The sequence below is a fragment of the Xenopus laevis genome, chromosome 1L (assembly GCF_017654675.1).
Source record: "Xenopus laevis strain J_2021 chromosome 1L, Xenopus_laevis_v10.1, whole genome shotgun sequence".
NCBI lineage: Eukaryota > Metazoa > Chordata > Amphibia > Anura > Pipidae > Xenopus > Xenopus laevis.
Genome location: NC_054371.1, coordinates 129,746,736 through 129,761,964, shown reverse-complemented (window position 1 = coordinate 129,761,964; position 15,229 = coordinate 129,746,736). Strand labels below are relative to the sequence as shown.

The 15,229-nt window shown below is 38.7% G+C and overlaps 1 protein-coding gene across 4 annotated transcripts in view; it reads right to left on the bottom strand.

Annotated features, from left to right (window-relative positions):
• Positions 1 to 460: 460 nt before the first annotated feature.
• Positions 461 to 15,229, bottom strand: part of focad.L (focadhesin L homeolog) — a 136,416-nt gene continuing 121,647 nt past the window's right edge. For all 4 annotated transcript variants that reach the window (XM_041563655.1, XM_041563652.1, XM_041563647.1 and 1 more), the window contains exons 33-44: positions 12,927 to 12,998; positions 12,526 to 12,628; positions 11,161 to 11,241; positions 10,402 to 10,530; positions 9,307 to 9,422; positions 8,127 to 8,387; positions 7,725 to 7,814; positions 7,372 to 7,549; positions 5,231 to 5,328; positions 4,041 to 4,280; positions 2,082 to 2,157; positions 461 to 781 (exon numbers count right to left, since the gene is read on the bottom strand). In XM_041563655.1, the coding sequence (XP_041419589.1) occupies positions 708 to 781; positions 2,082 to 2,157; positions 4,041 to 4,280; positions 5,231 to 5,328; positions 7,372 to 7,549; positions 7,725 to 7,814; positions 8,127 to 8,387; positions 9,307 to 9,422; positions 10,402 to 10,530; positions 11,161 to 11,241; positions 12,526 to 12,628; positions 12,927 to 12,998 (1,518 nt within the window). In that variant the 3' untranslated portion in view covers positions 461 to 707. The remainder of the gene's footprint in view (positions 782 to 2,081; positions 2,158 to 4,040; positions 4,281 to 5,230; positions 5,329 to 7,371; positions 7,550 to 7,724; positions 7,815 to 8,126; positions 8,388 to 9,306; positions 9,423 to 10,401; positions 10,531 to 11,160; positions 11,242 to 12,525; positions 12,629 to 12,926; positions 12,999 to 15,229) is intronic.

Here is a 15,229-nt window from a genome sequence, read left to right as displayed (position 1 = left end):
CAATTATAGTTTTAGAGAATATTTATCACACTATACTTCTGGAATACTCCTTATTCTGGAATACTCCCTACTACATACTCATCATTCTACACGCAAAATAGTTTATGTCCTGCAGCAGGTTGGATATCTGCAAAAAAGCGGCTAACCTGCGGGTTGTGGGTAGGACTATCAGATACGGGTTGGCAGGTCCTATCTATAGCAAGATTTACCCCTTTACAAACCTTTTAAACCTTTGTCTTCCTCAACCACTTCTGATGATGTCACTTCCAGTTTGCAGCAAAAGCATTCCTGCAGTGGGTTGCAGAATAGGTTGTGGGTTGGGGTTTCAAACGTTGGTTTCTCTACAGAACTTTAGTTTATGTAATTCTGACCAAAATGAATAATACTACTACCTGACATAAATATGTCCATGCCTTACTGCTGCTAATGCTTATTTATCTTAATTAATAGAAAAATTGCCTTTTGCCAAAACCATAAAATGTTTATTTCTGATGATCAATTCATCAAACAATTCTAGAGGAAAACAACAGCACTTTGTGAGGTGGCACGTGTAAACAAATGTGTTGGTGAAAAAGCTAATTCTTTGGTTTTATTAACAAAGAAAATGTCTAATCCTTTTCAGTTTAAATGAAAGTTATACACAGATCCTCCTTGCAGCTCCTGTTTGTAGTGCTAGTCTTCTGAGCTTTGACTTTCCAAAAAGCAACCTACCAGCCATAGGCCCTTGTCCATACAATTTTCCTCTTAAACTCCGAAAGGCTCCTTAGACCTAGCATCGTAGCTAAAAGAGACAGACATTTACAAAGCATTAAAGGTTATACACTGGAAAGACAGAACTTTGGATGTGTAAGGGGGTACTAAAACAAATTAAGAGGTGTCAAAATATGTATGCTAAATTGCAATTATTACATATGTATAATAGAAAACAGACCATTTCTTAATTAAACTGCCATCCCATTAGGTTATGCAGTTGATCACAAAGATTGTTTTATTCTTCTAATTTGGCTCCTTCATTGTTGGTCTGAGACAAATAAATCCACTTAAAGGAATAGTTCAGTATAAAAATAAAAACTGGGTAAATAGATAGGCTGTGCAAAATAAAAAATGTATCTAATATAGTTAGTTAGCAAAAAATGTAATGTATACAGGCTGGAGTGACTGGAGGTCTAACATAATAGCCAGAACACTACTTCCTGCTTTTCAGCTCTCTTGGTTTCCACTGATTGGTTACCAGGCCGTAACTAATCAGTGACTTGACGGGGGGCACATGGGTCATAACTGTTTGCTTTTGAATCTGAGCTGAATGCTGAGGATCAATTGCAAACTCACTGAACAGTTATGTCCCATGTGGCCCCCCTTCAAGTCACTGACTAACTTAGAGTTAGAGAGCTGAAAAGCAGGAAGTTGTGTTCTGCTAGACATCCAGTCACTCCAGCCTTTAAACATTACATTTTGCCTAACTACATTAGAAACTTTTTTTTATTTTGCACAGCCTGTCTATTAATCCAGTTTTTATTTTTACACTGAACTATTCCTTTAAAGCATGTTTCTACATGGAACAATTTGTGTGTGTATATTGCAGCCCAGTAATTACAACTAATATTCAGGTACTGTAGCTACTGTATCAGTTCGTTTTGGGATTAGTCATGTTTAATAAAATAATTTGAAAGTGTTTGTGCACTAGTAGATAAAGTGAAGAGAAGCCTCAGCTCCTCTTTGAATCGTGTCCGGCACCTTGTACTGTATTCATCCCTTTTATTTTCCTTTTACTCCTGCTCGAGGACCATCTAAATCTAATATCCAGTTAAAAAAGGCAAAATCTAGGCACTTTAAATGACTGTAAATGGCTATTGATCAAAAATTGTATAAGGCCCATGAGGCTCCCCAGACCCTCAGGCCAAGAACCATTGCTGTAAAAGCTTGTGCTATAGTTGCACTGCTACAATTGCCAATATCCATATTAAAACAGGAGGCTGATGGCTTGCAGATTTTGTTCAGTAGATGGACGCTTCGTCTGATAATTGCTGCACCCAGTGGAAAAACATCAGATTCACATAGTACCATTTACAGTCAGTACAGACCTTTTATGATGGATCTTGAAGTTTCCAATAAGGCTGCCTCAGGACTCTCAAGAAGGTTTATAAGCCAGTCAATGATCTAATGAAAAGGGGAAAAAATAGAACTGATCAAAAAGTGTAAGTAAATAATAATAAATTGATTTTACTAAAGCATCTGGTACCCCCTTATCACAATGATATACATGATAGGCAGCATATGTTTCATACAACAATGTGTTCTAATTGTATATACAGTGGTGTGAAAAACTATTTGCCCCCTTCCTGATTTCTTATTCTTTTGCATGTTTGTCACACTTAAATGTTTCTGCTCATCAAAAACCGTTAACTATTAGTCAAAGATAACATAATTGAACACAAAATGCAGTTTTTAAATGAAGGTTTACGTTATTAAGGGAGAGAAAAAACTCCAAATCTACATGGGCCTGTGTGAAAAAGTAATTGCCCCCCTTGTTAAAAAATAACTTAACTGTGGTTTATCACACCTGAGTTCAATTTCAAAGGTTATAAAGCCATTTCTAAAGCTTTGGGACTCCAGCGAACCACAGTGAGAGCCATTATCCACAAATGGCAAAACATGGAACAGTGGTGAACCTTCCCAGGAGTGGCCGGCCGACCAAAATTACCCCAAGAGCGCAGAGACAACTCATCCGAGAGGCCACAAAAGACCCCAGGACAACATCTAAAGAACTGCAGGCCTCACTTGCCTCAATTAAGGTCAGTGTTCACGACTCCACCATAAGAAAGAGACTGGGCAAAAACGGCCTTCATGGCAGATTTCCAAGGCGCAAACCACTTTTAAGCAAAACGAACATTAAGGCTCGTCTCAATTTTGCTAAAAAACATCTCAATGATTGCCAAAAATACCTTTTGTTGAACTTTTTGGAAGGTGCGCGTCCCGTTACATCTGGCGTAAAAGTAACACAGCATTTCAGAAAAAGAACATCATACCAACAGTAAAATATGGTGGTGGTAGTGTGATGGTCTGGGGTTGTTTTGCTGCTTCAGGACCTGGAAGACTTGCTGTGATAGATGGAACCATGAATTCTACTGTCTACCAAAAAATCCTGAAGGAGAATGTCCGGCCATCTGTTCGTCAACTCAAGCTGAAGCGATCTTGGGTGCTGCAGCAGGACAATGACCCAAAACACACCAGCAAATCCACCTCTGAATGGCTGAAGAAAAACAAAATGAAGACTTTGGAGTGGCCTAGTCAAAGTCCTGACCTGAATCCTATTGAGATGTTGTGGCATGACCTTAAAAAGGCGGTTCATGCTAGAAAACCCTCAAATAAAGCTGAATTACAACAATTCTGCAAAGATGAGTGGGCCAAAATTCCTCCAGAGCGCTGAAAAAGACTCGTTGCAAGTTATCGCAAACGCTTGATTGCAGTTATTGCTGCTAAGGGTGGCCCAACCAGTTATTAGGTTCAGGGGGCAATTACTTTTTCACACAGGTTTGGATTTCTTTTCTCCCTAAATAATAAAAACCCTCATTTAAAAACTGCATTTTGTGTTTACTTGTGTTATCTCTTTGACTAATAGTTAAATGTGTTTGATGATCAGAAACATTTTGTGTGACAAACATGCAAAAGAATAAGAAATCAGGAAGGGGGCAAATAGTTTTTCACACCACTGTATTACTGTGTTGTACTACAATAAGTCTTAGTTCTCCACATAATTGGGATAATACAAAGCAAGATGGCATGAGCTAGGCTAAGATTCTTGTCCCTGCAACTGAATACTTTTTTATGTATTAATTCACTGCAAGCACACCAACAGGGACACCAACTCATTATTGCAGAATAGCAGCTGTTTGATATGAAATATGGCTGCTCTTTGTCACTCTGAATCTTAATTTAAGAAATATATGGCAAACTTCTACTTTAGTATCCAATGCATTTAATAGCACAACAGCCAAAAGTTTTGCCTCAGAAAACAAACACATCAGTAACAAGTTCAGTACCTTCTGGGCATGTTCTTTCCAAGGCTCTTTGGCCAGCAAGAGTTGCATACTGTGGGGAAGGATTATTAAACATTGCTGTACAGTTACAACATCCACAGGACAATTGCCCAAATATGTAATACATGGTTCTTCCTCCTTCCATGCCATCCAGTTGGCACTGACTCCAATAAGCAGGGGAGATGCATGATCAGCCCATGACACCACTGAGGCCGCAAACACCTGCAGCAGGAAATCGACTTCCTAAAAAAGAAATTGAATTTTAACTTATGCAGAGCATTTCTCTCATGGATCTCAGAATGCAAAAAAAGAAAACTCAATCAGGCCTATCCCTATGATCAATGCAGTTTTATATTTCCATGTGCAAACACATCACATCAATCGTCCCACATGTGACAACTTTAGATATGGGGTTTCGGATAGGAGAACCCTGAATGTCAGCATTCTGGAGTTGCTGAATGTGAAAAGATGAACACATCTTTATTAATAACTGGGCCCCCATTCAGAAAAGCACAACTCAGGACCCCCTACATACAGCTGTTTCCTCAACTTTTATTGTAAAGCAGAGTAGAGCGGCAGGGTTGGCAAGTGCCATCTCGTGCTCCTTACAGTCCTATTCTCTGTGATCGACTGAGCATGTACAGTTGAAGCCAGGTCTGCATCAGCTGCGCAAGTTCCTGTTAGCAGATTGATGAGATGTGGACATAGTTGCCTGTTGAAGGTTTATACTTGCACTGAAATGCTTCACAGTTACAAGCCTAGAGTCCAATAATGTTGGAGGATAAATGACATACAAATACAATCTGTGATTAGTTTCCAGTGAAGGGAGTTGTGCTTGCTCGTGAGAGGCTGCATAATGAGTGCAAGTTTACAGAAGGCTGAGGGTATAGCACACAGAAACACAAGGAGTTATGGGTCCAATTCATCCATATGACTCTGCACTCATAAGAACAGAGACAAATGGCACATGGAGACATATTTTAACTATGTTCAGTGTCTTCAGCAGTATGGATACAAGGCATGGATGAAATGGACCAATGACTGCATGCTGTGCACACTCTTCTTATTTCACCATTTGTGTTTGTCCTCCTAGGCATATAGTGGCATTAATAAACTGGACTTAGAGCACAGTAACCATGGCACACAATGGCCATAGGGTTAATAAGCATTCATACGCACTATACTCTATGTACCTCACAGAGATCCACACTGCTAACGGAAATGTTCTGATTGACTACATTTCTAATGTGACCAAGTAGGTCAAGTAGCCATTCCATCCTTTTCAGAACTCCTGCAAATTATACATAAAAAACAATGATTAATAAGGACAATAAGAATAGGAGCTCGTATAAATGCATACATATGGAGTGTGGTGCATACAAGTTAATTGTTCTGTATTCTAACTTGTGGTGCCTAGACACAGGGTCGGATTTATACATAGGGTATCCCTAGGCCAGGATCACTCATTGCACCCTGACCCTAATTTCCACCTCCCCTCTTCATATACATGCAGACACATGGGCAAGTCTTATTTCGTCAGCTCCGGAGCAAGGGGATTGGCATGCGAGAAATCTGAAGAGCTAGCATATATATCCCCAGTGATATGGCCATATAGAGGACTTTATATTATTTCCAGCGGGGAAGTCCATGTGTGTGATTTATATCAGGAGGTTATCATTTTAAGGGCAGAGACACCAGTGGAGATTCGGGGAGATTTATATCGCCCGGCAACAAATCGCCTCTTCTTCAGGCGACTAATCCCCCCGAACTGCCTTCCCGCCGGCTAGAATGTAAATCGCTGGTGGAATGGAGCGGTTCGTTTTCAGAAGACAGCCGGAGTTTCCTTAACTTTATTCATCCCACCGGCTATTTACTTTCTAACTGGCGGGAAGGCAGTTGGGGCAGATTAATCATCCAAAGAATAGCCGATTTGTCGCCGGGTGACTAATCTCCCCGAATCTCCACGTGTGTCTCTGCCCTAAAGGAAAGGGGAATGTTAATCCAAAAATGTTTCCTCTCTTGTAAAGTATGGTTACTGTGTGTTGTAGTTCAAGAGAAGCCTGCGTGATGCAATTGGCACCTTGCTACTGTATATGTGTACTTTGGAACTGTCGGGTACGGTTTGGCTGAATGCAATGTAATGTCATTTATTCTGCAGAAATAAGTCAAATTAACTGGATTGCCATGTTTTTCTTGAACTCCCACAGCCTAAACAGGTGTTAATTAGCAAAACGTTTAAATATATTGAAGACCTCAGTCAAAAGCTCTCTAGGGTTTGCCAAGTTAAATAATACACCATTTATGCATAGGGATACATATTTACTTTACTAATTCTAATGCCCTAATATTAAGGAACAGAGTAATCTGGCCAGCTAGATTCTCTACTGCTAGCACAAAGCAGAGCAAGTTTGGTGACAGAAGGGATGCCTGTCTGGTTCCATTTCACTGGCTAACAAAAATGCCTTGAGATACTCTTGGTTTATGGCTGAGCAGGTAGTATAATAATTTAACCCATTTGTTGGCTATAATATTTATGTACAATTTGCCAATATCAGTGACTTTACTAGACATAAAGCCCATTTAATAAGGGCGCACTATAAAATCTATAACTTCAACAAATGCCATTGCAAGTATTTTTGCACTGACTTTGCAATGACAGCAGTAGTCAATCTTAACTGTGCTTTTTACTTGCATTTAATGTCATTAGTTTTCCTGTATTCGTATGTCTGCTCAAGTGTACAGACCCACAGTGCAAAAGAATATTAATTATGAATTGAGTTGTTGTTCAGAGGAACACATTCAAATCAGCTTCAAGTCAAACAAGCAAAGACAACTAAGGTTTCATACTCTACGGGAGCATATTTATTATACTGTGTAAAACGAAATTTGTCGAAAAAATGGTGTGTAACATATCAGATGGTGTGTGTAATTTTACACCATGCAAACGCCAGATTGGTCTACGTTATTTTACAAGTCAATCTAAAAAAAACGCATAAAAATTTTACGCTGTTTTTTTAACACGGCAAAGCCGGACGATGGGTGGTGTATTATCCTGACGTTTTTTACACAGCATATTACATATGCCCCTTAGTCTGCCTGTAGTTTAGGGTTCCAAACAAGCCAATCATTCTTTAACTGGGCATACTTTCAAAAGTAAGAAACAGTTGTCGAATGAAGAAAGAACAGTTTGGAGGTTGAGCCCATATTTGATTCCTGGTGATGACTGTTAATATCAGATTCTATTAAGTTGTGTGTTTTAATAAGTGTTTTCAATGTGCACAATATATTTCACTACTTCTATTAAAGAATAAAGATAAGGAGAAATGTTATTTACCCGTGTTTGTGTGGCTTGTAAGACGCATTTGGTAAAATGCCTGCAGCAACATCCTGGTAATAGTTTGCTTCTCTCTGCACTTAGTTGCCACTTCAATGACATCATTCAAGCATGACAAAGGTAAGCGTCCCTGTGAGATCAGATATGCTCGCATAAAGGTAGCTTTCTCTACTTTCTCCTAAAAAAAAAGTACCTACTTTAACAAACCTGACATTTCTGAAATTACACAAGTTGTGTTTCCCGAATAATTGCAAAACTTTCAATACATGAAAACTGTCATATAGGATGCAACTTACAGTATAAATATATATATAATTTAGCACATACCGATCGGTGGTACTGAGGTACAGTACCTTTGAAACGCGAGATATCCGTTCAACCTCACTATCTGCCATCTCTGACACACAGTGTGCAGCTTCAACATATAGTTCAACATCTGTCATCTTCATCCCATGCACAAGATAAAAAGAAAAAAAAATCAGTTAACACAATTTAATTTTTTAAATCACCAACCCAGTCATCATAAATACAAGAATCAAAAAAAGGCTAAAGGCTAACTAATGTCTCTTTGTTAATATTTTAACATAGCTAAACACAGTAACATTCTTTAAAAGGGCTGTCAGAATGGATGTTGGAGGCCAATAGCAAGACTCAAGTGGTTACTAATGCCCTCAACCTGGCCAACAAGTGCATTTAACTTATCATAGATGCATACTTGCTATTATAACTAGCATTACAATGAACAGCATGGTTACCCGAATCTTGCTTGGTAAAAGGTGAAAAATGTTCTCGGTTGTTTTGCACAGAAAGCTCCAGCAGTGCTGTGGGGGGCTAGGAAGTTTCATAGCTTGTTGGAGTCCCTGTAGAATGCTCAGGGACAAATCCAAATCCACCATCTTGTTTTGGTCCTCAAACTGAGACACTATAAATAAGTCAGAGAAGGTCTGTAGCTTATCTTCAGACACATGCCTCATCCACAGAGGTAAGGAGCTCAGGAGATAGGAACGGCTCTTTACCTGAAATGGACAATAAAAATGGAAACAGTCAGTTGTATCTGCCCTCTTTGATACTATGTTATAGCACCTAGGAAGATCTGTCGCCAGAAAATCTCCTGAAAATACCTTTGCATTTAGTGTCAGCGGAATCACTGGAAAATGCAGGAGAAGGCAATGCACAGCGATTGTACAATTCATATGTTTTGGCACAGGAGATTTCCACTAACACCAATACAGAGGTGTTTTAAGGAGATTTGCCATCCAGAGTAGCGAATTATTTCCAGCAACAAATCTCCATCTAGTGATGTACCCGAGATTGTTTGGTTTCACTAAATAAACACTTTTCTGAACCAAATACTTCTCATATTTTTGAGTGTTGGAATGTATTCATCAAACGTTAAAATGAAGGCCTGTAAACTGCAAGGAACAGGCTGAATTATTTCTTGTGGAACAATTTGCTTAGATAAAGATCAAAACCACATTAAGATTCACTAGTATATTTTCACATATCTACATTTCTATGTCTGTTCTATGCATGATTACTTATTTGGGCACTTATAAGGGCAGAAGGATTCCCAGCAGTCAAACACATTATGCTCTTTGAGTTCGTTGTGCTCAGCACTGCTCAGTAGCAGCATTTAGCATGCAAGATCCTTACTCCCTGATGCAAATTACATGCAGTGGGGAGTGGATACAGAATCATTATCTGTGCTAGAATTCATTTTTACAATACATTTTTATTTATAGGGAATGTTGTCTGAGCTCCACATTTAACAATCACATCTTTATTGGTTACAGTGCTTTTGTGCTGTTGCTTGGCAACCTGAAAATATTCCTGAAATAAAGTAAAACGACTCATTAAATAAAGCTTATGAATTTGCATACTCCACTAACAATGAACACTGACTCAATATCTGATTTAATATAAAAAAAAACTCACTGTTAGACTATAAACCAGTGGGGGCACCAGCCACATTCCTAGAAGCATTGCTGCATTCTGGGAGCTTTGCGCCTGTGTCACTGTTATTTGAATACAAAGCTGCTGGATCTCTTCCCCTGTACAGAAAACACAGTTATGCATTTTAGAAACAATCTTCAGGCAAAACAACATCTCCCGAGGACAATGCCATCTTTATTGATGAGCCAAACCACACACACCACACCTGAGGGCGTGTAAGTTTCCCAGATAATCCATAAAAGCAACATCATGCAATTTAGATGGATCAGTGCTATTCTGGAGTGATCATATTATGTTGTGTTTAACTAATCATCCCACAGGCCAAATCATTTTTAAGTGTAAGCTGTAGTGCAGCCAATTTAAATAATTAGTTTGGTGTACCTTTGGAAAAAGCCTTTTTACTTTATGCAACATCTACAAGGCTAGCAATGTTGTCAACTGGCCAGTAAAAACAGATTTGCCTTGAAGGGATTATTAATTAAGTGCAAGGGCAAATATAGAAAAGGGATGAGCGCTAAAGTGCTACATTTTTGTTTGCATTAACCTGATCAAAAATTATTTTTTACCCATTTGATTTAGCGGTCAAATTGCCACACAACTTTTAACTATAACCCTGACCTAAAATACAAATAAAGAGATAAATATAAATTTAGACATCCTGCCACTTACATGTTTTTACAGGAGAGGAGCACCTTCCAGTGTAAGTAGTAATCAATTAAGTCTATGGGGGCCTAACAATGTATTATACCAGGGGTCCCCAACCACCGGGCCGCGGAAAGTCCTGCACTGGGCCGCCGATTCTAGCCTGCAACTAACGCAGGCGCGCCGAATTGGACCCCCCCCCGACCCCCTTCTGTCCCCTTCCTCCCCCCAGTCCTTGCAAAAAAATTTAATATTACTTTTCATAAAGGTCATGTAAAATGACTGAAAGGTTGAAGTATAAAGTTACTTGTTTGTGCAGTGTTCCATTCAGGGACCCAAATAGAAATTGCTTGCAAAATGCTAAAATATTTATTGTCCATCAAATATGTAACCCCAGAAAAGTAACTACAGTTATTCATAGGTAAAGATATTTACCAAAGTTGAGTCTCATTAGAGGGGCAAGAATGGACGCCCAATTAACAGGAGGGTACTGATGTTCCTCTGCAGCAGCAGCAATGGAAGATATACAGACCTTAACTAGGCATGGTGGAAAAGATTCAGGGCCTGCAAAAAAAAAACCATTACATAATACATGACATTTCTGCAACATCTTTTAAATAAAAAACAATCTGTGATTTGCTGCATGAGGTAACATGAGGACCTGACTATACAATGAATGTGTGTGTGTAGAATTGGTTTTCTAACTCCAGTGATGAGCATAGATTAAACAAACCAGCTTCTTGACATACAGTTTATGACTAATGCCCATTTCTTAATTTATTTATAAAGATTTTTTAAAGAAGCTCATTTTGTCCAGCCCTGATAAGCAATGTAAAGGGACCATACTGTGTATGACCCCTTGTCTGCTATTTCTCCATTTTGCCCATGTGCCAGTCAGTATTATACTATATATGATTGGCCACTGCATGAGGCTGGGGCCTCAACTTGAGGGGGAAAATCTCCATAATTCTGGAATGTCAAATGTTTTGGCAGCTGGTGGGAAGCTTGTAGATCTGGCCCAACAAAAATTTGCCTTCCCTGACATGAGCTTCTACAATGTGCATTCATATTTTCACCAAGGACATTTTGAAGGAAAGATGCCCTCTTCTGAAGTGCTTTAAAACAAGCTTGAGTCTGACCTTAACAAATCAAGTTTGTGAAAATGGAATAGAAAAGAAAAATACATGCATTAACCTTTCTTGCCAGCAGAAATAAGAAAATCCACTACAGCCCGAATTAGACTTCTTTCAGGCAGATAGCCGAAATCTGGAGGAACTGTAACAAGAAATCACAAAACTCAGTCACAGCTGCAGAATCACTACTATCACACATTGGGGCAAATTCACTAAGATCCGAAGTTGCGCCAGCGTCAGCTTCGCTGTACTTTGCTGGGCGTCGTTTCACCAGCGCTACGCAAATTCACTAAAATGCGAAGTTGTGCTCAGGGAGGCGAACGGTAGCGAAGTTGCGCTACTGTTACTTCGTCAGGCAAAGCGAAGTTGTGCTAGCATTGGCTAATTTGCATACGGCGCGAAGTTAAAGTTGAATGGACGTATATGCTGCAGCAACTACATTACACTACACAAGCCCAGGAAACCATTAAAAAATAAAATAAAGGTGTTCTATTGCCCTACACATGTGCTCACTGTATCATTGAGTTGCCATATGTTAGGAAATGTAGGGAGGAAGGAGGGTACCCCCCAAAAAAATGCACGCTATTTTTCATACTATCACCCTTTACAAAGTAAAAGACGCCAGCGTTTTTTGGGACTTAGAAAAAATTTCAGCTATTTTTGGACAAACTCCTATGTATTGTATTGAACTTTGCCTGGTCTGACTTGGCGAAGTAAAGTCTGGCACAAGAGGCAACGTTCAGTAAAATCCGCAAGTTAGTGAATCAGCGTAGTTACGTCCCTTCACCATAGCGCAACTTCGCCTGGCGTAAGGGTGCGAAGCAGCGCTAGAGTATGTCGACTTCGCTAGCGATTTTACAGCAGCACTCGTTAGTAAATCAGCGAAGTAATGAAATGACGTCACGCTGGCGAATTTGCGCTAGCGATAGCAGACTCACGCTTTAGTAAATTTGCCCCTTAATGAGTTTTTTTTAGAGAACTAAAACATGCGGCGGTATTTTATATACCGGAATTACTATACTAGTTCAGATGTTCAACGGCTCCATAACAGTAACCATGTAAATATGAATACAGATATAAACTCAGATGCATACACATACCTCATATCAAAAATATGCACATCTCATTATAATTCATATCAAAAAGGAGAGACCAAATGGAACCAAGGCATGAAGAAAGACAATCACTAAGACCAGCATAAACACCCTAGGCCAGGTATACTATTCTACAAAACAAATTAACATCCACCTCCTTGTTTGAGCCTCTAGATGAAACCAAACCCATAATATGTTTTAAAAAAGCATCTCAATTCTTTGTTGAGTTTTAGTTCTCCTTTAAATTTATTCTTACAGGCAAGTAAGTTTAGCTGACTAAAGGAAAGAATTTACAATTAATGTGTTTGGAAGGGCTCAGCGAATTCGCTTACCTGATGTTCTGCTTTGAGAAGATGAAATGCTGGATAAGTGAAGATGACCAAGAATCCATGCGGCATTTGTCTGAAGTCCAATCACTCCAGAAAAACTAATAATCTGAAAATTGAAATGCTTAATAATTCCTAAAACCTGTTCCAGATTATTAGAGAATCTTTATGAAAGGGTGTATGAATAGTTTTCAGGCTGGATGTGGTGAATGTGGGAAATTGTAAAATAACAGGCACTGCACCCGAGTACTGCCCAATTGTGCTGTGTTACTGTGTTTCAGTATTAATTATTTCAAGGATCTTATTGGTATGCCAAAGAGCTCCTCTCCTATATTTATCACTTCACTTCCTAATGTGAAAAAAGTTTAAGCAAGGCCATGTCCCACATTTAGTGCAGTATACATTACCTGAGTTATGGTTTTAATGACTTCATTAAGCTTGCTTTGAAACTGGGAGGACTGGATTGCTTCAGATTTGAGCTACAGAAAAATAAAAACACAGTCTTGCTTTAAAGATAATTCATTAGCTCTCCTTATTATGCCCTTATACAACATACAACATACAATACTACATATTTATGTGTTTTACAGAACATAAAGTGGATCTAAAACATAAGTAAATAAGTATGACAGATATGAACTGCAGAATTAGGTGACATAAATTAGGCATGAGAAGAATGTATACATAAGGGGGTTTGAGGGGAAATTCAACCTTAATCATTTATGGTGTTATGTAATAATAGGAACAAAGTTTGTAAAAAGGTTTAGTAGCCCATAAAACCAATAGCAGGTAGCAATTTCTGGTTCACTTGTTTAAAAGCCAGGATATAACTGCTATAGGTTACTGCACCTCCTTGGGATCCTGTAAAAGTCACTTAACCTTCCTGAGTCCTGGCATATTTAGTGTGCCTATAATGGCTGTACCAGGAGACTCCTATGACTAAGCGCCGGAAGGTGCGAAACGCGTAAGGTGGGCCATGTGGGGTCAGTATGTATCTGAATTTTAATGTGAATTTAAATAAAATATTTTTTACTGAAGAAAAAAGCCTTGGGACAGATATCTTTTGAATTTTTTGGTTATATACATAAAAATAAATATAACATGGCACAGCATAAAAAAAATAGTTATTGTTTTATTATTGCAAAGAAAAATCATTTTTAAAAGTTTGGATTATTTGGGTAGACAACCTTTCTATAATTTGGAGCTATCTTGATAATGGGTTTCTGTACAGATAAACACTATGGCTAGGGACAGACAACAAATAAGATTTTGGTGCCAAATCCGCTGCATCTGCACCCACATGGAAACAATGCTTCCGGGTGCAGGCAGAGCAGGAGCCGGAAGAGCAGCGGGCCACCACATTCTCGACCAGCGGAGAAACGCAGGCTGAGATCCGCCATCGTCTGGCCGTGGCCTAAGGGACTAATTTATTAAAAAGGGGTTAGCATAGGTTCAGTCAAGTTTAAAAAGGTGATTTTATTTAAATCTCTTTTGCGCCTCATTTAGTTTTTTTTAATCCCACAGTCTTATTTTTTATGCTGGGTTTTTTTCAGCTAATAAGAAGTTTGCCACGTGTAAAAAAAATCCAATTAAGAGAAAAAAAATCTGACTTCAGGGGGAAAAATTTAAGAAAACACAAGCCAATTACAGAATTTACTCACTGTTTACTGTACTGTTTTCCCAAACCTACTAATAATAATAAATCACACCATAAAAGTATAGTGCTGGGAATGCAAGACAGATTCCAAACTGTCAGCTAGCCCACAGGGTGGCAAAGGCAGTGGATTTGGGGGCAAAGCATGAATACAGATTAGTGCAAAATTTGGGGTCAATATTTGGAACTATACCAGGAATGACTATATTCTGTATACTGTAGTTAGCTATAGTTATACTGTAATTAGGTAAGTGGAATCCTTAACAGATGTCATTCAAAATAAATGTTTGCAAAATATCTTTCTAAAAAGCAAATTTCCTGCAATAATTTATATGGAGCATTGAAGAAATGTTCTAAGACGGTGGTAGACCACTAACTACTATACAGCATACTGTATGTATATACTAGTAAAAGACAAAACTGGAGCAAGAATACATCTACAGTAGGTTCTCAGTTTGAAACTTCTCAGGTAGGGGTGCCACCTGGCTGCTATAATTCAAGCTTGATCTCAATGTTATTAATAGGGAAGAAATAGGCTATATTTTTTTTTCAGAAAAGGTGGCAACCCTATTTTCAGAGGACCAATGTAAAGTGTTGTAATTTCTGAATATTAAGTTAATTTTGGTAGAATGTCTACTATAATTCACTTTACAGTGCAGGGACAATCAGATATATACAGTGGTATTTGAAACGGAAAGTTTTTGAACCCTTTTTAATTCTCAAGATTTCTGCATAATACAGTATGTGATGTTTTTCATGCAAGTCCTTATACTACAGAATGAGAACCAAATTAAATGCATGAGTAAAAATCATAATGCTTGTTCATTTATTAATTGAGGAAAATGATTCAGTTTCATATTTGTATGTGAACATTTGCTTTCAGTAACTGGTGTGTCTAGTGGCTTAACTACCAGGGGAGCAGTGGGTACAACTACACCTAGGCCTGCCATAGTAACTGTGTATCATAGTAGAGAATCTAAACCTAATAGCATGCATGTGGCGCATGCTGGGGGGCAGACTGGGAGGGGCCTGGTGCAGTTTTGGCATCCAGGCCTG